This window comes from Rhinopithecus bieti, unplaced genomic scaffold (assembly GCF_001698545.2).
Source record: "Rhinopithecus bieti isolate Rb0 unplaced genomic scaffold, ASM169854v2 scaffold_980, whole genome shotgun sequence".
Lineage (NCBI taxonomy): Eukaryota > Metazoa > Chordata > Mammalia > Primates > Cercopithecidae > Rhinopithecus > Rhinopithecus bieti.
The window spans coordinates 1,230,747-1,256,811 of record NW_016803338.1 but is presented as its reverse complement, the minus strand read 5'-3'; the positions used below and the strand labels follow the sequence as shown (position 1 = coordinate 1,256,811).

Genomic DNA, 26,065 nt, shown 5'->3' with positions numbered 1-26,065 from the left:
TCCTGCAGAGTTGGAATAAATATGATTGTTTACACTTAAGAGTCCAGAACTACAGCAGGCCTGGTTGGAGGAGAGGTACTACTGTTCCCAGACTTAAATCCAGCTGGAACACCATCTAAAATACCAATAACATAAGACCATCAAAAGCAATGTCCCAGGACTTACAGGGTTTGCTAAGACGCAAGAGGGTGTGACACAGACGCTCAGCGCCACTGGCGAGGAGATGAAGCGGTCGTCTTCATCTTCGCCGGATGATTTCCGCCCACATAGAGGGCGCCAGTGACGCCCACACACGTGCTGGTGTCCCGGGAAGAGTTTTCCTGGCAATGAGCTCAGGAACGTTGGATCTTAATCAAGGCTTTCTCGGTCAGAGTGTGGGTTGGACTTAAGGCTCCAGCAAGCCCCGCCCCACACGGCGGGTCGGTGCCGCCCGGTCCCAGGTGCCCGCTACTTCCCAGAACCGCCGCCTCCCGCTCTGGGCCCTCGAACCAGCGCGGACACCACAATGGACAGGGCGTCCGAGCTGCTCTTCTACGTGAACGGCCGCAAGGTGAGCGCCTGCGGGCTGCCCCTGACCCCAGACCCGCGGCCCGGCCGTGGCAGAGAGGAGCCCCGGCCGTTCGTCCCATCCTTTCGTGCCCGCCGCTTAAGGCGCTCAGGCACAGACTGTCTTTCTCCTTTAACAGCGGCTTTGCCTTCGCGTTCCCACCCCGCCTCCGGGGCAGATAAAGGCTGCGTTTTCAGGGACTGTCCTGGATCTTTGGGCCCCCAACTTCCTCATATTCCCCTTTCCTCTCCTTCCAAGGCTCAGAAGCTGATTATTACCAAACACACGCCCTCCCTAAACAGTAAGATAAAAAATATTCTTGCCCATCAAGGTCAGTACTCCCAAATCTTCCTTCCCTCAATCCCAGCCGATAACGGGAACGTCCCCCCAGTACATTGAGAGCAGCCTAAAGAGAAGGCTGAGCCTCAGCTCGCGGGGTGTGTTTAGAAGCGCAGAGAGCAACTTAGATTCCGGACAAGACCGTAGAGACGAACACATTCAAGCCACCCCCATCGTTTCTCAGATGAAGAAATCGTTACTTTCCAAAGTCACAGCTAGTTCCTGGCAGAGTTGAACCCAAGTCAGGCTCTGGGGGCTCCGAGGTCCTCACGGGGTCCACTGCTGGGTGCGGGCTCTGTCCCCTCAGAAGCCGGGCTCGCTCTGCGCAACCCAAGGGACAGTTCCAGGCAGTGTCCGATGTCTGGGAGCAGCAAAGCCCCGTGGGCCTCCTTTGAAACACCCCCCTGAATGTGAGCATCAACTCTGCTCACTCTTAATGTTGTTCCAGTTTCATTGACATTACTCTGAAGGAGGAAACTGAGGCAGGAAGGTTAAGGAGCTCCCTTAAGAGCTGTGGCTCACGTCTGTAATCAGCACTTTGGGAGACCGAGGCAGGAGGATTGCTTGAGCCCAGGAGTTCGAGTTTAGCCTGGGCAACATGGTGAAACCCTGTCTCTACAAAAAAAAAAAAAAAAAAATAACCAGGTGTGGTGGTGTGTGCCTGTAGCCCAGCTACTGGGGAGGGTGAAGGAGGAGGATCGCTTGAGTCTAAGAGTTCAAGGTTACAGTGAGCTGTGCTCACACCACTGCACTCCAGCCTGGGCAAAAGAGTGAGACCCTGTCTCTTAAAAACAACAAAAACAGAGCTAACAACCAAGCAAGAGCAGTGGCACCTGCTTTCCCTGGTGCTCGTGTTGGTGCCGGTTCACTCAGAGCCACCTGTGACCCCTGCTTCTGGCTAAGGGCAGCCACAACACTTTTCCTGATGGGCACCAGCTGCCTCCCGTGGAAGCTAACCAGGGTGAAGCATCAGGCCCTAGTTGTGAGGGCTGTTCTAAGACCCTGAGCCTAATTTCATTGTGGTTTTGTATTATGTTTCTTAAAGAGGAATCCCCAAATTGTACGTTAGGCTCCTCAAAAGCTTTGTCTGCCCCTGCTGCCTGGGTTCCACATTGGATAAGATGAGCTTGTTTTCCCTGATTTGTAAAGGGGATCGTTAGGACCCCTTCACAGGACTGCTGTGAGGGTGAAATATGACAATGGGGTGAGGTGATTGACATGTCATTTTTTTCCTTCTTTTGTGTAACAGAATGATATAGTAAACACAACACTGGTTTTGTTGTTTAGACAAACAAGTCTTCAATTCCAATTCTAATTCTGATTGAGAAAATCTAACCTCTCAGAGGCCAGTTCCTCTGTTAAAAGGGGATGATACCACTTACTTCATAAAGAGTGATCATGAGCATTCAATCCACTTCTTTGTTAAGGGCCTGCCGTATGCCAGGCAGTGTTCCAGGCTTATGAGATACAGCAGAGCACAGAAATAACAAGTCCCTGTGTGCATGGAACTTACATTGTGCTGGGGAGATAGCAAGCATATAAATACGTGGAAATGTGCAATGTCAGGAAGTGAGAAGTGCTAATATAAAAAATAAAGCACAGCGTGGGGACAGAGAGTGTGCAGGATACTTAGAGGGGATGGATGTTTTGGCCTGTCTGAAAGGGTGGCATTTGAGCAGTGACTGGGATGCAGTGAGGAGCAAGCCATGCAAACATCTGGGAAAGAGCATGCAGGCAGTGGGAATGGCAGGTGCAAAGGTCCTGAGGTGGAAGGATTTCTGTGTGCTAGGGAGGTAGGGTGGTGGGGCTGGCAACATGGGCAGGGGCCAGATTACGAGAGCTTTATAGGTGATGGCAAGGGTTTGGGTTAAATGAAGAAACAGGGGTTTTGAGTCTAACATCTCCTCACTTCTCCTTCCCCCACTTCCAAACAAATATTGGGATTTTTAACATAATGGCCAACAATAGTTTGTGCTCTATTGATTTTTAAAATTAGATAAGCTAGTTCTTATCTATGGACTCACTTTGTCTATGGGCCAAATGTCCTGTGGTTATTTGTAAAGTATAATCTGGAGATATTGATTCTGTTTTTGCAATTACCCATTAGAATAAATTGTGTTAATCTTTCCCTTTCCTTCTCCTCCCTTCTAAATTCTGTTAGGTGTGTGCTTCAGTACTAATAAACAAGCCTAATTACTTACATGGAAAGAACTAGAATAAGTTTGTTTTTTTTTTTTTTTTTTTTTTTTTTTTTTTTGAGATGGAGTCTCACTCTGTTGCCCAGGCTGGAGTGCAGTGGCGTGATCTCAGCTCACTGCAACCTCTGCCTCCCAGGTTCAAGCAATTCTCATGCCTCAGCCTCCTGAGTAGCTGGGACTATGGAACTAAAAGCACCCACCACCACTCTAATTTTTGTATTTTTAGTAGAGATCGGGTTTCACCGTGTTGGCCAGGCTGGTCTCAAACTCCTGACCTCAGGTGATCTCCCTGACTCAGCTTCCCAAAGTGCTAGGATTACAGGCTTGAGCCACTGTGCCCAGCCTAGCATAAACTTTGTGGTTCCAGAGAGTAAGAGATTGTTGAGAAGAGTGTGGAGAGAAAACCCACCCTAGAAGAGGGCTTTTGAAGTCAAACGCAATCTCTGGAATTAAAACCCACCTTTGAAAAGAAGCTTAGAAGTGAAGCCACTTAGGAGACAATAAGTGACATGATTGGCTTCTATTCTGCTTTTTGCTAAATTTTCTCAGGTCACCAAAAGTTGTCCTCAGGCAGAAGGTAATGACATCTGGAGGCAAGAACAGTGCACGTTGGCCAGGGACCTAGTTGCAGAGAGTTTTCTGAAATCTTATTCACTCTACCAAGGCCCCCAGAAGAACAGATGACCCATTTAACATGGAGTTTAAGGGAGGAAGAGCCCATGAATAAATTCTACCATAGATGCCACATTCCAACCTCAACTTAGGAAATGAAGCATGTCATTTCATGAGGCAATGAGGTGTGGAAATCAAAGGTATGGGCCTTGGAACTAGTCGGGGATGGGTTTAAATCCTGTGCTATCTGCTCTGCGACTTGGACGTGGCGGATCTGGGGCCTCAGGCAAGGTACTTAATGTCGCTGAGCTTCTGTTTTCTCCTTTGCAAAATCTAGCTAATAACAGAGCCTTTTCCCTTGAAATTGAGGCTGATTAAGTTGCATGGAGAGTGGTTAGCAGGGTACGTGTACACAGTAAACACTTGATATGTGGAAACAATTGTTACTGTCTGGACTAGAAAATAATCTGTTTCATTAGTAGAGCCAGAACCTGCTTAGAGGTGTCAAGGATGCTAAGAAACAGTCATCCTGCATTATTTGCACAATGAGCATAGACTTTTGATATTGCTGTAGGAATCTGGAAAGAGCAGTTTATTGGCTAGCATTCTCTAAGGTTCTTGGTTTACAAAGCTGAGAGAGGAAATTTCTGGGCTTCTGGAATGGCTGCGATGATTCGGAGAAAAGTGGAGAAGGTGGAGGCAGCTTAGGCAGAAAGAAGTAACAAGCAAAATGAATTTCAAAAGCAACCTAAAGCTCAGGAAGGTGTGTCCTCATGGCTGTTCCCTGAGGCTTCTTTCTCTCCTCTGAGGCTGCTATGGATCACTGTTCTTCTCTACTAACTGCATCTCACAACATACACCCCTTTCTTTCCTCCTCTTCTCCCTCTCAGCCTTGGCCCTTCACATGCACCTCTACCCCTTCCTTATTTTCTACTGTCTCCCCTTTTATCTCTCTCTTCCTTTCTCTTTCTGACCCTGTCTTGGATCTGGCAGGGCCTCCTCAGGCACCAGTCACTGGCAGTACACAGAGAAAAGTGATTTCTTAACCAAGTACGGCATGAACTTGGACTCTCCCAAAAGGGCTGGCAGTGATACAGAGGGGCAGATTCCACCCTCAGATTCAAGGCTATGCTGAGATGAGTACATGCAATGACCCTGACCAGAGAACTGGCAACATCTCTCAAATCCAGAGTCAACCAGAATAACTGTTACCCATCCCCTCTACACCTCCTAGCCTCCATCTGAGTCCTAACCTCCCTGTTTTCATTCCCAGAGCTGCCAGGACAAGATGCATGCTAGATCCCTGCCCCCACTTCCTCCAAATACAACACTCACTATATCAAAACAACAACAACAACAACAACAACACATTTCAAACTGGCGGGACTTTGAGCCAGATTCCAATCCCTTGAACATTTCCTGGAACACATACCCAAACAAGCACGACCACCTTCTTCCATGAATTCCTTCCTCAAATGTAGAAATATTCCACAAGCCTAAAGTGCTATTCTTTACTAACTAGGCTACCCAGACCATGTCTATTCATTAAAACGGGGCTTCTGTGGTTTACCATCATATCTAGGAACAGACATTGTGAGGCTGGGGCAGAAGCTTTATGGTATTATCTGAGACCCAGGTTTCTTCTCTCTTTTTTTGTCTCCTGCCATGAACATGTTGCCTCATGGTCTAAGATAACTGCTGGGATTCTAGCCATTTCATTGCTATTCCAAAGTAGCAGGAAGAAAGGACAGGAGAATGCATGCCAGGATAGACAACCTACAGTTTCTGCCACCAATAACTTCTGTGTTTTTCTTTATTTTCCATCTGTTCAGATGCCCAAGTCTGTGAGAAATTATTCATTCCTTCTTGGTATCTCATACCAAATCATACATAGCATGTTCCAGTCATTCACTTCATTAATTAACACTCATTACATCCTGTGATATATCCCCACCACCAAGCTCAGTGTTTGGCATAAAGAAGAATAGCAGAAGATGGCCTCTCTCAGGATCGAGATAGTCTTGTACACACACAAATAATTAAGATACAGTGTAAAAAGTGTCATAAAAGAAGAGGTGAACACATCAGCCATGGGAACAAAGAGGAGGATGGTTACTTAGAGATGCAGAAGGGTATTTTAGGTGGCAGCACTCTCCATAAAGAACATTTGAGCAGGGTGGTGAACGGATGGCACACAAAATTCTGCCAAGAAGAGAGGACAGATTTTCAGGACAGAGGGAAGCTTGCATGCACATGCAGTGAAGGTGAAAGTCCAATGTACCTCCTGGACTAGCCAGTTCATCCGTGTGGCCTGAATTCGGATTTCTTCTTGTATTCTGGAAATGGTTGGCTATTAATTCACCTAAGATCCACTCAGTCTACTCATTTAAAAAGCACATTTTCTGGTTTCCCCTACCAGAAATCCTGATTCCATAGGGGTTTCATTTTAACAAGCATCTCCGTGATTCAGGAATTCCTGGAATGGCAGTTTGGCAGCCAGAAGCCACGTTAAATTAGGCATATACATGAGATGATCAGGCTTGGGTTTCACAGCAGTCACTCTGGTCATGGTGCAGAAGACGATATTGCGAGTACCAAGAGTGGAGGCAGGGAGACCAGTCAGGCAGGTCTTATAATCATTCGGACAATAGATGATATGGGCTCATGGGTAGTGACAGTAAAAGAGAAAGGAGTTTAGAGTATCACTGGAAGCCCAAGTGGAAGAACTGATTGTGGTGGACTGGAAAAAAAAAGTTGAAAATAGCTCAGGTTTTTTAGCTTAGATGACCTAGCAGATACTGAGGCCATTAAACAGTTTAAGGAAAAGAAGGGAAGGAGTAAGTTTGAAAAATAAAATAAAGAGTTCCATTTGAGAGCCAATTAAATTGAAGATACCTGAGAGGTCCCCCATATTTTTTTCTTATCACATACGCACACACAAACAGACACACACACACACCAATCTTTCTATATTGCAGACTCTTCTAGGGCACAGATCTGACCTTGGTAATTGGCATATGCCACACCTTGCCTGGTGTATAACCTTTTAAAATTGAGGGTAAGGCAGCAGCCCTAGAAGAAGCATATGTCCACTCCTCACCTACTACTTCCCAGTAGGGAAAATTACTATAATATGGTGAAAGATGAATTCAGCTTCTGAAATGGCAAAGCAAGTCATGCTTCTATGTGTTCTGTGAATCTAGAAGAAATGTCAAATTTTTAGTGAAAAAAGAGAAAACTTGATCACTTTGGAAAACACAACCAATCATGACATTTTGATGTCATCCTTGGGAAAAGACAGCATGCTGTTCTGCTGTTACGCTGCCAGGCTGCTCCCACGAACTTGCCTAAGTGTGTCCTTGCTGCATAGTCTTTCATCACTTAGCATACACGTTTTATCTTCCCCTTTGTTTATTTGATTGGGGCCATGGCTGGTTATCTTTTACTGGAAACCACAATCATTTGAACAAGATAAACAAGACTTTTAAACAATTAACTATATCAATGTCCTAGAGGCTATTCTATTCCAGCAATTCCCCTCCCTCCTTTCTTTTCTTATTTCATCTATCCCCTCTCCAGTCTGAACTGTTCTACTAATGTCTTTACTCTCACCTGCTTTAAACTTTCTAGGAAAAAAACTGGACAGGAGGTAGTGTTCCTGTTAGCGGAAACAATTGCCTTAGAGAATAGCAATAACTCAGGACCAAGGACAGCAGCACAATTGTGGTGGGGCTCAAAATTACACCTAAGAGAGGTGGTTTGCATATCACAGGTGTTCCATAAAGCTGAAATCTACTTGAAAATATGAGTAGAAGGGCTAATTAACATGCATTTCCCTCAAATTAGTGTGATCCTACCAATGTGAATTTCATATTAGCTCTCTCAACTTTGTATGCCTAACTCTTATTTTCCCTTTGGTATAGGTGATAGAAAAAAATGTTGATCCTGAAACAATGCTGTTGCCTTATCTGAGGAAGAATCGTATCCTTTTCTCTACTTTGAGTGTGTATGTGTGTGCGTATTTGTATAACTCCAGTTTCCTCATTAAATATTTCAAATATACAGTAGAGACGCTAAGATATATTCCCTGCTCTCATGGTTTTATGCTCATATTTGAGAAAGTCCTATAGTTTTATAGGCAGGGCACAAATGTGGCTGTCAGAAGAACCAATTTTTTTCCAGTCTCTGTATAAAATGGAGAAACTAGTAATGGAAACTTAATAGATGTTAAAAGGACCTAAGTAAGCATCCTTTAGAATTAAGAGTCACAATATTTATACTCTGTCCTTAAAGACCAATTATTATGCCCATTAGGAAAAGAGAGCACAGAAGTCACCTGAAATGAAAGTAAAAGAAAAATGGAAGAACTAAACCTGAAAATGTTATCCTAGAAAAACTTGCCATATAAGACCATCTAAGGAATGGATTTTTAGCTTGCTATGCATGAACTCCAGTGAGTTACCAGAGGGTGAAGGACACTATAATTATATGCAAAATTATGTTTCAATGGGAGTGTGTACATTTCTTCCCCCTGGAGAGAGTAAAACTACCAAAAGAGTATACAACTCCAAAGCATCAATAATTGTTTTTCAGACACATGAATATGTTTCTGAAACATGTTCATGAAAGTCATTCAAGAGCTTTAGACATAAAAAACCATGAACATGACTTCCTGATTATCCACAGTACCTATGTGTAATATTTAAAGTTTGGTTCACTGTGAGTGACAGAAAACTCCACCTCATGGCAAACAAGATAGAAGGTAGGAGTTTCTTTCTTTCTCATTGTGTTAGTTCAGGTTCTTCAGGATGTGGACACCAAAAATGAGATTAAATGTGCCAGGATTTTATTAGGAGGAATGTCTGTGGGAAAGGAAGTAGGGAGTGAATCAGAGGAGGCTTAGGGAGCCATTTGATCACCATGTAAGTCTGACCCTGGAGATAAGGTTGAGTGGAAGGGCCCTAGACTGCTGGTCAATCTAAGGCATGTTCTTCAGAACCACTGGGGATGGTTGACAAGGACTCCATGTCTCTCCGTAGCACTAAACCATTGGTGGAGAGTAGTCCATGGGAGGCATGGTCTTAGTGAGAACTGGAGTGATCAGTATTAAAGTGCAGCAATGGGGTCCCTTGGTCAGTTACCCTCCATGTTGAAGGGAGGTCTGTGAGGCATGTTTGCGTGGCTATCACACTCACATAAAGGAAGCCCACAGATAGGTGGATCAGGGATGGTCAAGCAGTGTCACAATGTTGTTGAGGAATCAAGCAGCACCTTCCTCAGCACATAGCTTTCTCCTCACCATCAGAGATGACCAATGGAGAGCCAGCCCTCATATGTGAATTCCAGCAAATAGAAGTAGTGAGCAAAGAAAGAAGCAGCCCTCTGCTTTTAAGGACACTCTTCTCCTGGAAGTCATACACAACACTTATAATTACATCCTGTTAGCCAGCACTGTTAATGACCCCACCTAGTCACAGAGGAGGCTGGGAAAGTCTATTTTTTACTCTTGGAAGCCATATGTGTGTGGCTAACAATTGGGGTTTCTATTTCTGAGGAATAATAAGAGAAGAGATATTAGGGAACAGATGGCAGTTTTTGCCGCTGAAAGGCAGAGAAATACAAAAACATGGCTAACATGACATGAATATTCCAAGAATTATCTACAATTTAATATTTTGCTTTGTGTCATCAAAGACAGAGATAAGGATGAGAATAAATGTGCAATGTGTTCATACCTTCAAATACTCAAGCCCTTACATATATAGACTCTTCTTTTTTCAGTTTGGCCCTATTTTTGGCAACCTGAGGTCCAGTTGTTTTCAAAGGGAGGATACAAGATATAGCACCCAAAGAGAAATCAAGAATTTACAAGATTATTATAGCTGCTATAATAGTAATTATGACATAAACGCATTATTTGATGAATATGTATTGAACTTAACTAACATTTAAGAGTCTGTGATGTTACTGTCTCCTAGTGGCGGGGCTATTCTAGAAAGAGAATTACATAACACATATGATCTTTAACTATACCTCTTCCAGTTCGACTCACGGGAACTAAGTATGGCTGTGGAGGAGGAGGCTGTGGTGCTTGTACAGTGATGATATCACGATATAACCCCATCACCAACAGGATAAGGTACCATGCAGCAAAGTCCAGATATGGTTGAAATTTTTATAATTTTGAACTTTGTTATATTCCTTCATTTGGTAAATATATTTTGAGTACCTACCATGTGAAAAGAACTGGCCACTGGGGGTACAATGATGAACAAGACAGACACGGTCCCAGGAATATGGATGTGTTGAGAGAAAAATGTACCATCAGTGAGGATTACATATGGTCAAAGAATTCCCCATCAAAGCCAGGCACAGTGGCACACATTTCTAGCTACTTGGGAGGCTGTCAAGAGGATTGTTGAGTTTGAGTCCAGCCTGGGCAACATAGCAAGACCTTGTCTCTAAGAAAAAAAAAATCCCCTGTCAAAAGTTGAATAGCTGCCTAACTGCCTGTCTGGGGAGGAAAGGCAGGGCTGAAATTGCAGGGGAGGATAATGCCATCATCACATTCATATATTACTCTTCCAGCCCCTAACTTACCTCCTTCCTCCCATCTGGTGCTTTCTCCACACATCAGCCACAGTGACCTGCTTTAATTATCATCAGATCAAGTCATTCTCATACTGAAAAGCCCCCAATGACTTCCCATTATGTTTAACATCTGTTTATGTTTGGTATTTATCCTTCTTCACATTTTCCAAGTTTCTTGGATCTGTGTGTTGATGTCTTCTGGAAACTTCTCAAGGCATTATCTCTTCAAATATTTACTCTGTGCCACACACTCTTCCCTCTGTTCTTCTGGGACTCCAATTATGCTAATGTTAGACCATTTTACATCATTTCACAGATCTCACTTGAAGGCTAAGGATCTGAGCACTGGTGAGGTTTCATATGTCTGCTGTGTTCCATACCAAACTACCTGCTGTCTGAACTCTGAGAGGTTCCTCCCTGCTTTACAGCCTGGTTGTCAGCTTTTTAGTTCATGAGGGATTTCTCTTTGCTTACCTGTCTCACCTTCCATGCTTTGGGAGATCTATTGCAGCCATGCTGCTCTGTCTTTAGCCTCTAGGAAGTGGCGACTACCCTATACTCTGTGAAGTGTGAGTACGTAGAGTTTCAGTTCTCCTCTCTCTCCCCCAGCCTTCTTTGTTTAAGGACCAGTATGCTTGGAAAGTTTCTTTTAGCTCTGCTTCCCTGCCTATTTTTGGGGAACTACCCCTGGAACTCAGTGATCTCTGGTGGGGAAGAGATTGGAGAGAATGCAGCCCAGCTTTATATTTCAATCTGTTGTTACCAGCCCACATGCAGCCATTCAAAGTTTGTTGGAAGTTGGTCTGGTTTCTCCTTATTCCTGTTTAAGGCAGGTTCCTTTTCCTCCTTCAACTTCAGGAAGAGAATAATTGTATCTCAGGGATGAGAACAACTGTATCTTCTCTCTTATGAAGAGATTGTCACAACGGAGTTTAGTTTATTTATTTATTAAGTTTTGCTCATAAAGTTTCTTTGTGTACTCAGCATCTGATGAGCTTTGAAAATATGTGATTATGTTCCTCGTATGGTTTACTTTGGTTTTTAGAATGAGAGTGGCAGTCTCTTACAACTTTCTACCTCTAAACTGAAAGCTCGCTTGCCTTTGAATCAGTATTCAAACTCTGTACCTTTGCTATCAAGCCTTTACCATTACCTACCTGGCCTCTGCCTGTCTCTCTAACCATGAGTAACACCACTCCCCTTGCATTCACTATGTTCCTGCCTCACTGGACTTTTTTCTGTCCCTCTTCCTTTTCTTAAACATCCCACACTTATTCCTGCCTCAAGGCCTGAGTATTTTGTTCCACTGCCTTTCATGTCTGGCCCCTTTAAATCATTCAGATTTTACAAAAATGTTGCATTCTCAGTCGTCCCCAATCACCTACTAAATAGCTGTGCTCCCCCTCACCTTCACAACTCTCTATTGCGTTAGCCTATATTAATGTATTCATAGCACTTCTCGACATTTCAATTAATGTATTTTTGTGTGTACTGTCCACGTACATACGTGCTGTCTTCTTTCAGCTAGAACACACACTCTACAAGGGCAGAGATTTTATCTGTCTTGTTCACCAGTGATTTTAGCAGTGAATTTTAAAGTTCCAATGTGGAACTCTGCCTGGCACATAGGAGGCACTCAATAAATATTTGCACTTATTTATAAATGAATAATATCCTTTCAATCTTTCTTTTGTGTGTATACATATGGAAGCATACTGTACATACTATTTAGAAACCTGTATATTTTGTTAATTTCTCCTTAATATCTTATAATAATAAATTCATTAATGGCTGTGTGTGTTCCATCCTTTGGGCGTACCAAAACCACCCCCCAAATACTGTCCACTTAGATTACTTTTAGTTTTTATTAGCATGAGCAATGCATCAATTAACACTCCTATAGATATATTCATGTTTATGCCTATGATTATTTCCTTATGATATATCCATAGAGGTGGAATAGCAGTGTAAAAGAGAGTGTGCATTTTAAAGTGTTTTTTTATGTCTTCCTGTGAAATATCTCTCAGCAGTTCTCAGGGAGAACTCAATTTCCATTCTTACAAACAGTACGAGTCTCATCTTCCCAAGCTGTTGGTACTAATAGATATTATAAATATTAAAAATATTTATTATTTTCTTTGACAAAAATTGTGTTTCTCATTGCTTGAGTCTCTCTTGATTTTTAAGGTCGAATACTTGTTTCATGTGTTTATTGGCCATTTATAGTTCTCTTTGGTGAATGAGAACATTTAGGAGACATTGTGAGTTGGACATTTTCTAGCAGTGGTTCTGTCGGATTGAGGAGTTCTGGATCCCACACCCTGTTTCTTCTTCTGAAGCTTGGTATCACTTTTACTTTATTGCTCAACCAACCCCTGGCCTAGCATCTATCTGGAAGATGGAATGAACTCTAGGTGGGTGTGTTCCCAGACAGATGAGGTCTGGCTGCTTGTTCTTGTGGTCTAAAAACAAGAAGCAGACAGACTGGGAAAGAAGAGAGTTTGTTTCTGCAACCAGTTATAGGGAGAAGGTCGAAGTAACTCACCAGACCAACTAAACGTTACCAGATTTTTCCTAGTGCTTATATGCATTCAGTGTACCTACAAGCCGAAAGCCAAAATGTTTCACTCTGTCTAATCTTTAACTAGGGCCTGGGGTCTAGACAATTACTTCAGAGCCTTGGAAGAGTTACTTCATCTAAAGTGGATCCTGGTACAAGGTGTACAAGGTGTATAAGAATGTCTCCATTATTTTAATGGAACTCTTAAGTTCTGAGGAAGCCCAGGTAGGCTCTTAATGGCCTTGTTTTTACATTCTGGCCTTTGTACTAAGGCACCAGTTTCTCCAGTTCTTTAATGTTTAACTTATGCATTCATCAGCATGACAGTGAGGTGTTGGTGAAGGCTGGCTTCTCTGGTTGCTAATGGAGACCTGGCCTGCCATAGGTGGGTGGTTACCTGTGACTAGAGAATGTCAACCCCTCATTCGAGCAAAAACCATCAAAGTTGTAACAGTTTTTGATAAGTAGACACCATTCTGGAATTAGAATTAGGAGGCCTAATTTTAATCCTGCCTCTGACACTCTGGCTGTGACCCTGAGTAAATCACTCTGATCCTCAGATTTCACTTCTATAAAATGAGCCTGGGCTAAGGAGGAAATATAGGTGTAAAACCTGGAGACATTATATAAAAACCTGCCACAGTGGAGAAGCTCAATGAATGCCTGGCCCCTTCCCACTGGATGTGACATAATTTGTAATTTGTGCTTTTCTTTTGCATTCTGAAGGCATCACCCAGCCAATGCCTGTCTGATTCCCATCTGTTCTCTGTATGGTACTGCCGTCACCACAGTAGAAGGCATAGGAAGCACCCACACCAGAATTCATCCTGTTCAGGTGAGGATGTGCCCTTCCTTATAGGGTTTCTGTGCTTTAGAAACCTCATGACATTGAGTCCCTGAGATTAAGAGAGTGGAGCAACCTGGGGCCTGCTGCCTTGGCCAGTCCAACAGATACAACCTAGCTGGGAACAAAAGCGAAGGCTGGCGTATTGGGATATGTGAGTGTCTTTAACTAACTTCTTGGAAAGATGCTTTTGGAAGGCTAGAACACTTTTTCTTCTCTAAGAATGCCCTGACATTTGTGGGTTTGTTTTCTGTGTTCTAATTAGATGGGACCTGTCTATTTGACGTCTTCTAAACTCATAAAGACGCAAAAGCCAGGTACAGTGGCTCACACCTGTAATCCCAACACTTTGGGAGGCCAAGGCAGGTGGATTGCTTGAGCCCAGGAGTTTGAGACCAGCTTAGGCAACATGGAGAAATATATCTCTACAAAAGTACAAAAATTAGCCGGGTGTGGTGGTGAGCACCTGTAGTCCTAGCTACTCAGGGGTGCTGAGGTGAGAGAATCACTTGAGCCTGGGAGGTTGAGGCTGCAGTAAACCATGACTGCACCCTGTACTTCAGCCTGGGTGACTGAGTGAGACCCTGTCGTAAGAAAGAGAAGGAGAGAAAGGGAGAGACGAGGGAGGGAAGGAAGAAAGGAAGGGATGGAAGGAAAGAAATAAGGAAGAAAGAGAAAGAAGAGCCATGTGCATTGAGGGATATAATTTTATTTTACTTTTTAAATAAAGTGGAAAATAACATCATCTTAAGGCTGAGTGAAAATCTCAGCTACCAAAAAGCTTTGTTATACTTAGAGCTTGTTTGGAAGACAGATGATAGGAGTTGCCAATAAGTTTTTTGGCTTTTCTCCTAAAGAAGCACCTTGTTAGAGTTTTAGCCTCAAGTAAAAAAGCATCTTCAGACACCTGACTCTTTATGTATATATTGTCCGTAAGAATGCCATTTCTAGGCTGGGCGCAGTGGCTCATACCTATAATCCCAGCACTTTGGGAGGCTGAGGTGGGCGGATCACAAGGTCAAGAGATTGAAACCATCTTGGCCAACATGGTGAAACCTTGTCTCTACTAAAACTACAAAAATTAGCTGGGCGTGGTGGTGTGTACCTGTAGTCCCCAGCTACTCAGGAGGCTGAAACAGGAGAATCACTTGAACCCGGGAGGTGGAGGTTGCAGTGAGCCAAGGTCGTGCCACTGCACTCCAGCATGGCAACAGAGTGAGACTCCATCGCAAAAAAAAAAAAAAAGGAAAAGAAAAAAAAACACAAACAAAAAAGCCATTTTACTTGTTTTATCGAAGTTAATGAAGATCAAATGTGAGGAAAGATAGAAGAAGGAAAAGATAGCAGCAACATAGAAAATGACCCAAGTTCAAATTTTCTAGATTTGAAGGAATCTTGGATTCTATTTATTTGAAAGATCATTACCTAGAGGGAGAGAATTTTGCCTGGATCATGATGAAATATCATTAACTAGAGGAGGAGAATTCTGCCTGGATGCCCATGTGAGACCTGATCATACACAGGCATACAATACCCTTTCATTTCCTTATTGAGGTGGAACTCCCATTGTTACAATGTTACCAGAAGACAGCTTCCAAAATCGACTTGAACCTTAGAAGTTAGACTCCAAAGCAAAAATGCTGGAGGGAGGGAAAGGTAATAAAAGCATTTTATTTTATTTTTCATTTTTTTTCACTTCTCAACTTGAGTATAATTTGGTTTATTTCTCTGAAGGATTTCCTTTATCTCAGTAATTCACAACCACAACTGCACATTGAAACCAACCATCTGAGAATCTTTAAAAGATGTATGACTGTGCCCCATTCCCAGAGACTCTGTCGGTTGGTTTGTGGTGCTGTGTGGGGCTTGAAATCTTACTACTCTCCTGGTGATTCTCAAAAGTGGCAACCACTGCTTTAAGTGAAGCTCAAAAGCAGATGAGGCCCAACCTCACAACAACCCAGCCCTCGGGAGGGAGGCGCCTGGGATGAGAAGGGCTCTCAGGGGACTCTACTGCAATCTTAACATGCAGACAAATCACCTGGGGATCTTGCTAGAATGCAGGCTCCAATTCACTAGGCCTGGGATGGGGCCCAAGATTCTGCATTTCTAACCCTTCCTGTGCTTCCAGGAGAGGATCGCCAAGTGTCACGGCACCCAATGTGGCTTCTGCACACCCGGGATGGTGATGTCCATCTACACGCTGCTCAGGAACCACCCGGAGCCCACTCTGGATCAGCTGACTGATGCCCTTGGTGGTAGGTTATATGAGCATGCTTTTATTTTTTAATATTTATTTATTTATTTACTCATTCATTTACTTAGAGACAGAATCTCACTCTGTTGCCCAGGCTGGAGTGCAGTGGCACGATCTTGGCTCCACTGCAACCTCTGCCTCCCAGATTCAAGCGATTCTCGTGCCTCAGCCTCCCTGCTGGCTTTTATTTTTTCACGATGATGATAATGATAACAACAGCTAATATTGGATACCTTTCATGTGCCACACACTGCATTAAATACTATTTGAAGATTATCTCGTTTGATCCTCACAAAAAATTTATAAGACAGATACTATTGTTATCTCCGTTTCATAAATACAGAAACTGAGGTTTGGGGAGAGTGATTTGTTCAAAGTTACATCCCCAATAAGTGAAAGAGCTGGTTTGTTCAAATCAGGATTCAAACCAGACCCACACATTGCATTTGGCTGATGTATTTCTGAAGTCTCTTTTGTTTTTATAACCATTAAAAAGCCAGTTATTCATCAGCCCTTGGGAATAGTCCTGTTATCCCTACGTGCTGCTCGGTCACCACTCTCCCTACTGGATGAGTGGGTGCTTTCAGGACCATATTCAGCATCAGAGGGCTGGTGATGGATACAGCATAAAGTCAGAGACAGAGATCTTGATACTTACTGCAAAGAACTGTCTCTATCCACCCTAGAGCGTTTTTGTCAAGTTCAGGAGCTCAGGGTGCATGTGGTGGAGGGATATCCTCATCAACAAGATTCTAAACAAGTTTTTTAAGTGATGCCCTCTCAAGTCCTATTTCTGGTGAAGTTCTCCATGGCTGCATTTGTCTTTGTCTCAGGCCTCCTGAAGACCTCCTTTCTCTGCTAGAGAAAATGAGCCTAAAGCTCATATGTACACTTACTCTGCAAAAATTTTCCGGTGAAAACCAAAACGGACGTAGAAAGGAGAGACATTGCTCATAAACTGTCTTCTGCCTGATTTCCTGTAGATCTTACCATGAATTTGATTTCATGGCTGTTTATGATGTAAAAAAGTGATAAGGGGTTCTCAGATTTCAGGGTTCTTAGATCATACATGAGAATTTGTGGGTAATGAAGATTCCTGGGACCCACCCCTAGAGAGTTTGACTCAGTAATACTGTTTTTTAAATAAGACTTCAGATTTAGGGGTGGAGGAGGAACACCGGACCACACTGTGAGAGAAACGCTGGCCTAATTTATTATAAATATATAATGTGCCCAACTGCTTTCACAGTTCAATAACTACTTTTGCTGCCGTATAATAACTTTGATCTTTCTATCGGCTGAAGCTTAGAGTGCTTTTTTTTTTCTTTTGTCACAGTAAGTGTTAAAAATCAGGAGTTTTTTTCCTTAGAAAAAGAAGTATAGCTTGCCATTTGCAACAACATGAATGAACCTGGAGGACATTCTGCTGAGTGAAATAAGCCAGGCACAGAAGAACAAATACTACATGATCCCACTTATATGAGGAATCTAAAGTAGTCAAACTCATAGAAGCAGAGAATAGAATGGTGGTTACCAGGGCCTGGGGAACAGGAAAACAAAGATGTATTAGTCAAAGGTAAAACGTTTCAGTTATGCAAAATGAGTAAATCCTAGAGATACTGTACAGCATAATACTTATAGTTAACACTGCATTGTATACTCAAACATTTGCTAAAAGGTCAGATGTTATAGTAATCACAAAATAAATGAATAAATAAATGGTGGGAGGGAACTTAGAGGTGATAGATATGTTTATAACATTGACTGTGGTGATGGTTTCATAGGTGTAAGACTTGTCTCCAAATTTACCAAGTTGTACTGCTTTTTGTATGTCAATAACAGCTCAATAAAATGGATTTTACTTTAAAAAAAAAATTAGGCTGGCCGAGCACCGTGGCTCATGCCTGTAATCCCAACATTTTGGGAGGCCGAGGTGGGTGGATCACCTGAGGTCAGGAATTTTGAGACCAGCCTGGCCAACATGGTGAAACCCCATCTCTACTATCAATACAAAAATTAGCCTGACCTGGTGGCGCACACCTGTAGTCCCAGCTACTCAGGAGGCTGAGGCAGGAGAATTGCTTGAACCCAAGAGGTGGAAGCTGCAGCCAGCTGAGACTGCACCACTGCACCTGCAGCCTGGGTGACAGAATGAAACCCTGTCTCAAATAAATAAATAAATAAATAAATTATTTTAAAAATAAGGCTTAGCTCTTGAATGTGACTGTAGAGCAAGTTTTTGGCTTGAAATTACTGTGTTGTTTGAGCACCTGTCACAAGCAGAAGGCATAACAACTTTACAGGAGAAAGTACAAATACCTGAACTTTTAAAATCTGCCTCAAGATTCTTAACGAAATATCCCAAGTTGCTGCTGAAAAAATCTGACTTTGTAGATTAGGTGGCCTAAAATGGCAAACAGAGCTTTCCTCTGTGATGGGGTCCTTATTTTCATCACACTCCTGGTAGACTGTGCCTCTATCTGGGTCACTTGGCTAACAGAGCTGTGTTTTTCTCCTTCAGGTAACCTGTGCCGTTGCACTGGATACAGGCCCATAATTGATGCATGCAAGACTTTCTGTGAAGTAAGTGGAAAGGACCACGTGTTTGAGTATGCTTTCCCCAGTGAAACGAAATGGTAGGAGTTGTCAGTGATTAGACGGGCAGCATCGTGCTAATACGTGCTTATTTCTTATCTCCAGGTTTCTAGCTGCTATTTGTTATTTGATCTTGAGCAGGGCACTTACCCTCATTCATTGAGCTTGCCTTGGTGGTCACATAATGAACACCTGAGCGTTTTGACACACTGGCTGTGTGTCATTGCTTCCAGGAGGTCTTTCCTGACCTCTTTGCCTGGGTCAGGTACCCTGGCCTGGTGTTCCTATAGCCCTCTGCGAACATACCATGGGTATACGCATGTCCTGTCACAGCCTTGGTCACAATGTTGTGCAATTGATCATTTGTTATCCCATCTCTTCACCAGACTGTGGGCTGCTTCACAGTAGAGGCTGTATGTCTCCAGGTCCAGTCACCACACAGTCACTGAGTAGCTACTCAATATTTGTTGAATGAATAAATGAACAAACAAAGTTGCAATGAAGGATATAAGATTGCCCTTTGGAAACTAAACAATGAATTCAGTATATTATAGATAAGAACAGTGATGATAATAACAATACCTATTAATATTATTAATATTTAAAATAATATTAACTAATCATTGTTAATATTTACTATTTAATGCTATGTGCCACACTTAGTTATAAGATCTTTATGTCTTTTAACTTATTAATCACTGCTATTCAAAATTTCCTATAAGCTGGGGTTTTTCATTAAAGTCGGTTTGAATATGTGTAAGTACAAATGGCTCTCTCTCATGGCATCTAACGATATTGATTCGGCATTACGTTTCAACTGGTAGTCACCTGCTTTATTTACTACTTAGTAGAATCAACAATAAATTCCTAGTGATTTGTTTTTTGTCCACTAGACTTCGGGCTGCTGTCAAAGTAAAGAAAATGGAGTTTGCTGTTTGGATCAAGGAATCAATGGATTGCCAGAATTTGAGGAAGGAAGTAAGGTCAGTGAAAAATATAAAGCTTTTATAAGGCTTTCTCAGGACATGAACAGGAGCCAACATACTCTTAGGAAGAATAAATGGCTACCCAAGTTGACTAATTTGTGGTATGTCAACATTTGCCCTCTCCCATTCTCACTCCATCACTATAAAAAAAATTACATCATAGCAACTTTGTTCTCATTCCAGATATTATTCCCATTTAAATACAGTTATCTACAGAAGGGAAAACATGTTGGTTCCTTAGTGTCTCTTAGCTTTTAAAAGCATTTTTTCAAGTTATTTTTCAAGGGTCAGAAGTAAAGTGGAGATGTCATGAAAATGAAAGAACAAGTAGAGCAAGCAGATTCAGGAGAGGTTCAGGGAGCCGTTCTTGTTCCAGTTGTCTGCTGCTGCTGCCTCCTCTTCTACTGTCCTCAGACTCCAAAGACAACGTGCAGGGAGTTGAGGCCTCCAGAGGCCCGTTGGCATCAGCACTGAGTTACTGATGACCAGGTTTGTGTTAGAGCCCTTGGTCTGGAGCTCAGGGATTGTGGCTGACTAGCGGACTTTTTTGTTGGTTTGCTGTATCTGACCATGTGTCTATATCTTTTGACCTTATTCCACAAAGGATTTAAAGTTGCTCGATAACGGTAATTTCTGATACGTTCTCTTTTTAAGACAAGTCCAAAACTCTTCGCAGAAGAGGAGTTTCTGCCATTGGATCCAACCCAGGAACTGATATTTCCTCCTGAGCTAATGGTAGGTAAAGCAATGCTGAGCTCATCCTGGAAGAATTCATGGTGAAATATCAGGAAGGATATTTGTTTATGGGTTCTCTCAAAAGCTGATTAGCAAATAAGTAAGGCCTCTCTGTCATCCTTATCTCAAGGTCTAAAGAATATGGACTGAGGAAGAGGAGGAGGAATGGGGCTGGGGTCACCATGGGGGACAGCTGAGTTGACTGTAAGGAGCAGCAGATAGCATCTATGAAATCGTGAAATCGCAGTGTGTATAGGTGTAGACGTGTTTCCTACTTTCACTTTTGCTGAAGTTTATTCCTCCATAGAATGATTTAACAAGATTCAGCATGTTACTATATTTGCAAACATTAAAATGATGTTCTTTGAAGCATAAGAGCACCAAAGGGAGACAGACCAAGCAGTTCCCGGGAGTAAAGAACCATTGTACTTTTATTCTGAATTCTAATTCCTTGTAAAGCTCTACTTTTAGGCCACTTTGTGCTTTACTTTTTAGAAGATAGGTATTTTCTCCTTCTGTTTCTACAGTGCTAATGGTTGAGTGGAAACAGGTGGAGATGGCACCATTGGGTACCTTGAATCCATGTTGCTTTTTCAATAGATAATGGCTGAGAAACAACCGCAAAGGACCAGGGTGTTTGGCAGTGAGAGAATGATGTGGTTTTCCCCCGTGACCCTGAAGGAACTGCTGGAATTTAAATTCAAGTATCCCCAGGCCCCTGTCATCATGGGAAACACCTCTGTGGGTATGTAGAACCCCAGGGATTTCTTATAGGGAAATTGAGGAAAAGGACTTGGGATGGGGCCAGAATGGGCTGGGGAAACTCCATATACATGTGTTCTCAGGAAAAGCAGTCTGAAATAGCATTTTTAATCATTTGAGCTAGACTTTCTGAGCATTGCTCAAGAGACTTTCTAACTATTATTAAGTAGATTCATCTTGCCTCTTATTGGAGCAGTATGAAGAGTTGCACCCAAGGGGCTTGCTCCATAGCAAACCAGCAGCAGCAGCTCCAGTGACAGCTGTCCTGTCTTTCCATTTGGGGACTAATCTGGGCCTCGAATTTGAAATTGCTCTTTGTTTCCTCTCTCACAGTGTCTCAATAGGTATAATATGTTTTACTTAAACAACCGCTACAGGGTCTTCCTGTTGCATCCAGTGTATGTTTAGCTTGAGGAGCAGCCCCTAGAATCTTCCCAGAAATAATTTTGAGTATGCAATATGGCCCAAGTTTCAAGGTTGACAATTCCAGAGTCTTCCAAGTTTGATGAAAATCTATCCAGCCATTCTCTCTGTATGTGATTTGGCAATAAACAGATGAATAAAAAAATGTAACTTTATATATTTAAAGATATTAGTTTAATAATAATTTCAAATTTAAAAGGCAGTTAATTCCTTTATTCTAGTCTTATTATGATTTTTTTTATCCTTTAGGGCCTGAAGTGAAATTTAAAGGCGTCTTTCACCCAGTTATAATTTCTCCTGATAGAATTGAAGAACTGAGTGTTGTAAACCATACATATAATGGTGAGTTCTTAAGTCCCTGTTTTCTTAGTTAAGATGCATTAATCAATTTATTTACCTTGCCCAGCAAACAGAAAAAGAATGATTCCTAATTATAATACACATAGAGATTCTCTTCTTACAAGAATGATATATTTGTTGGCCACATAGATGTCTTCTTTTTAGGAATGTCTGTTCATATCCTTTGCCCACTTTTTGATGGGGTTGTTTGTTTTATCCTTATGAATTTATTTAAGTTCCTTGCAGATTCTGGATATCAGTCCTTTGTCAATGGGTAGATTGCAAAATTTTTCTCACATTCTGTAGGTTGCCTGTTCACTCTGATCCTAGTCTCTTTTGCTATGCATAAACTCTTTAGTTTAATTAGATCCCCATTTGTCAATTTGGCTGATACAATTGCTTTTTAGTGTTTTAGTCATGAATTCTTTGCCATGCCTATGTCCTGAATGGTATTGCCTAGGTTTTCCTTTTAGGGTATTTATGGTTATTGGCCGGTTTTACATTTAAATTGTTAAATTATCTTGAGTTGATTTTTTATAGGTGTAAGGAAGGGGTCCGTTTCAGTTTTCTGCATATGGCTAGCCAGTTGTCCGCACCATTTATTAAATAGGGAATTCTTTCCCGGTGCTTGCTTTTGGAAGGGTTTGTAAAAGTCAGATGGTTGTAGATGTGGTGGTTTTATTTCTAAGTCTCTGGTTCTGTTCATTGGGTCTATATATTGTTTTGGTACCAGTACCATGCTGTTTGGATTACTGAAGTTTGTAGTATAGTTTGAAGTCAGGTCATGTGATGCATCCAGCTTTGTTCTTTTTGTTAGAGGTTGTCTTGGCTATACAGGCTCTTTTTGGTTCCATATTAAATTTAAAGGTAGTTTTTCCCTAATCTGTGAAGAAAGTTCCAGTGGTAGCTTTGGGGGGATAAGCATTGATCTATAAATTACTTTGGCATATTCATGTATTGATTCTTCCTACCATGAGCGTGGAAAAAAGTGTTTTTCCTTTGTTTGTGTCCTCTCTGATTTCTTATAACAGTGGTTGAGTGTTTTCCTGAAGAGGTCCTTCACATCCCTTGTAAATTGTATTTCAGGTATTTTATTTCTTGTAGCAAATTTGTGAATGGGATTTCATCGTGATTTGGTCTCCGCTTGTCTATTGTTGGTGTACAGGAATGCTGTGATTTTTGCGGCGTGATTTGGTTAATCCCTGATACTTTGCGAATTTGCAATCAAGCTTAACGAGTTTTTTGGGCTGAGACGGATGGGTTTTCTAATATAAAATCATGTCATCTGCAAACAGAGAAATTTGACTCCATCTCTCCTATTTGAATATCTTTATTCTTCTCTGCACTTGCCTGATTGCACTGACCATAACTTACAATAACTGTGTTGAATAGGAGTCGTGGAGAGAGGGCATCCTTATCTTGTGGCCAGATTTTCAAAGGGAATCCTTCCAGCTTTTAGCCCATTCAAGTATGATATTGGTACAGGTTTGTCACAAAAGGCTCTTATATTTGAGATATGGTCCATCAATACCTAAGTTTATTGAAAGTTTTAAATGAGGAGATTTAGTGAATTTTATCAAAGGCTTTTCTGCATCTATTGAGATAATCATGTGATTTTCATCACTGTTTCTGTTTTATGTGAGGGATTACATTTATCAATTTGATATATTGACCAGCTTTTGCATCCCTGGCGATGAAGCCAACATGATAGGTGGTGCATAACTTTTTGATGTGCTGCTCCATATCATTGATCATTAGAGGAAAATGCAAATTCAAACCACGGAGATACCCTCTCATGCCAGTCCAGAATAGGAATTATTAAAAGTCAGGAAACCAATAAATGCTGGGCAAGCTATGGGAAATAGTAAATGCTTTTACCACTGTTGGTGGGGGTATAAGTTAGTTCAACCATGTGGAAACAGTGTGGCAATTCCTCAAAGGATCTAAATCAAAATAACAATAATTGACCCAGCAATCCCATTACTGATATATACCCATAGGGATTATAAATCATTCCACTATTAAGACACAGCACACTTATGTTTATTGCAGCACTATTTCATAGCAAGTCTTGGACACAACCACAAAATGCACATCATATGATAGACTGGATAAGAATGGGCAGGTACACACCATGGAATCTATAGCGGCATAAAAAATGATGATCATGTCCTTGCAGGGAAGGAACATGGAATGAAGCTGGGAAGCCTCATTCTCAGCAGACAACACAAGAACAGAAACCAAATCCCATGTTCTTATCCATAGTGGAAGTTGAACAATGAGAACACATGGACACAGGGAGGAGAACAACACATACCGGGGCCTGTTAGTGGGTGGGGGGCAAGGGAAGGGAGAGCATTAGGACAAATACCTAATGCATGCAAGGCTTAAAACCTAGATGACAGGTTGATAGGTGCAGCAAACCGCCATAGCACATGTATACCTATGTAACAAACCTGCACATTCTGCACATGTATCCCAGAACTTAAAGTAAAATAAAATAAAAAGAAAATGGGGACAGAAAGCATTAAAAAAAAAAAAAAAAAGAATGATAACATTCTGGAGGAAGACTCAGGGAAGAATTCTCTAAAGTTAATACTAGTTGTCTGAATAGTTCAATTTTACCGAAAACTTCTGTCTGTGATATCAGAGAAATATAAAACTATTCAATGAAGGATACAGTGCTAAGTGCTGGACAGAAGATAAAACTGGATATAACACAGTCTTTGCTCTTTAAAACCACAGTAACAAGTTTATGTATTAAACAGCTTACAGACTGGTTTTTCTATTCCTGTGGAGGAGATTGATTTAATGGCAATGATGAGAAACAATAGAAATGTGGATTTGGAGTACAGCCTCTGAAATCTAACTCTTGACAATGGCATATATTAGCTGTCAGATCTTAGGCAAGTTACTTAACTCTCAGTTTCTTCATCTGTGAAATGGGGCTATTAATATCTCATAGGTATGTTCAGATTTAAGGAGATTATCTAAAGCATTCAACATAATACTTGATAGAGTGAGTGTTCAAAGAATTCAGCCTTCGTTACCTCCATCACCACCACTTATATCACTAGCACCACCTCTACCACTACCCCCACCTTCATCACCATCACCACACCACCCCCTTACTGCTATCCCTACCACCACCGCCTCACCACCACCTGCATTACCACCGTTACCTTCAACACCATCACTACCCATCACCACCATCACCAATAAGCAGAGCAGCATGTATCCAGTGTAAAGATTCTATGTCTGTAGCTTTGGTCTAATGGACATGTTCAGGTCAGCAGTGATCACACTGTGTTATTTACAAATGACTTCATTTCAGGACTCACCCTTGGTGCTGGTCTCAGCCTAGCCCAGGTGAAGGACATTTTGGCTGATGTAGTCCAGAAGCTTCCAGAGGAGAAGACACAGACGTACCATGCTCTCCTGAAGCATTTGGGAACCCTGGCTGGGTCCCAGATCAGGAACATGGCTGTATGTATCTGATGACAGTGAACTCTGGTAGGCATCCCTTGGTGACTCTCCCTGATGAATCATGACATTTTCATTCTTTTGGAACAGACAAAAAAAAAAAAAAAAAAAAAAATTAGTTCTCCAAAGCCGTACTTAATCCTTATTTTAGCACTTCTGTTTTTATGATTATATAACTGAAATGAAAATAACTCATTATTTTAAAAAGTCTTTAGGGGGACACATCATTAGCAGGCATCCAGATTCAGATCTGAATCCCATCCTGGTTGTGGGTAACTGTACCCTCAACTTGCTATCAAAAGGTAAGTGACAGCCCTGACTTGGAGATTATTAAACTGTTTCTCTACCCCTTTTTCTCTCTGGGGAGGCAGGAGGTCCAGTCTTGAAAATGACTTTTCCCTATAATATCAATAATTTTCCCTGCTTTTCTGGATACTGGAAATGTTGTGAGTCTTGTCTTAATAGCACAGGCTTTCTTCCCTTGTGTCTTTCTGGGGCTTTTTTCTCATACTGGTCACCCTACACTGGACATGTCTGTGTTGGTTAATGTCTGGATGTAATCTGACTATTGCTGAGAACTACACGCTATTGAGAACTGTTGGGTCCTTCTGTTGAAGACATTCTCCAGGTGGCACAGGAGTGTTGTGGCACCCACATTGTGCTTTGAGCTCATACTTAATTTATCATTGATGGAAACATACAGGTCTTTTTCAGGTGAACAATGATTGGGCCTCATTCTATATTTACTTGATTTTTGTTCTGGAAACTAAGTCCACAACATCTAATTTATTGCT

The 26,065-nt window shown here is 41.8% G+C and overlaps 1 protein-coding gene across 2 annotated transcripts in view; it reads left to right on the top strand.

Annotated features, from left to right (window-relative positions):
- The first annotated feature begins 264 nt into the window (after positions 1–264).
- Positions 265–26,065, top strand: part of LOC108532294 (aldehyde oxidase 1) — a 91,964-nt gene continuing 66,163 nt past the window's right edge. The window contains exons 1-12 of one of the 2 annotated variants that reach the window (XM_017876256.1): positions 265–550; positions 7,620–7,677; positions 9,739–9,835; positions 13,574–13,682; positions 15,823–15,949; positions 18,470–18,531; positions 19,437–19,526; positions 20,184–20,264; positions 20,865–21,009; positions 21,699–21,791; positions 25,123–25,274; positions 25,480–25,573. In XM_017876256.1, the coding sequence (XP_017731745.1) occupies positions 506–550; positions 7,620–7,677; positions 9,739–9,835; positions 13,574–13,682; positions 15,823–15,949; positions 18,470–18,531; positions 19,437–19,526; positions 20,184–20,264; positions 20,865–21,009; positions 21,699–21,791; positions 25,123–25,274; positions 25,480–25,573 (1,153 nt within the window). In that variant the 5' untranslated portion in view covers positions 265–505. The remainder of the gene's footprint in view (positions 551–7,619; positions 7,678–9,738; positions 9,836–13,573; positions 13,683–15,822; positions 15,950–18,469; positions 18,532–19,436; positions 19,527–20,183; positions 20,265–20,864; positions 21,010–21,698; positions 21,792–25,122; positions 25,275–25,479; positions 25,574–26,065) is intronic. The other variant, XM_017876246.1, reaches the window with a different exon arrangement.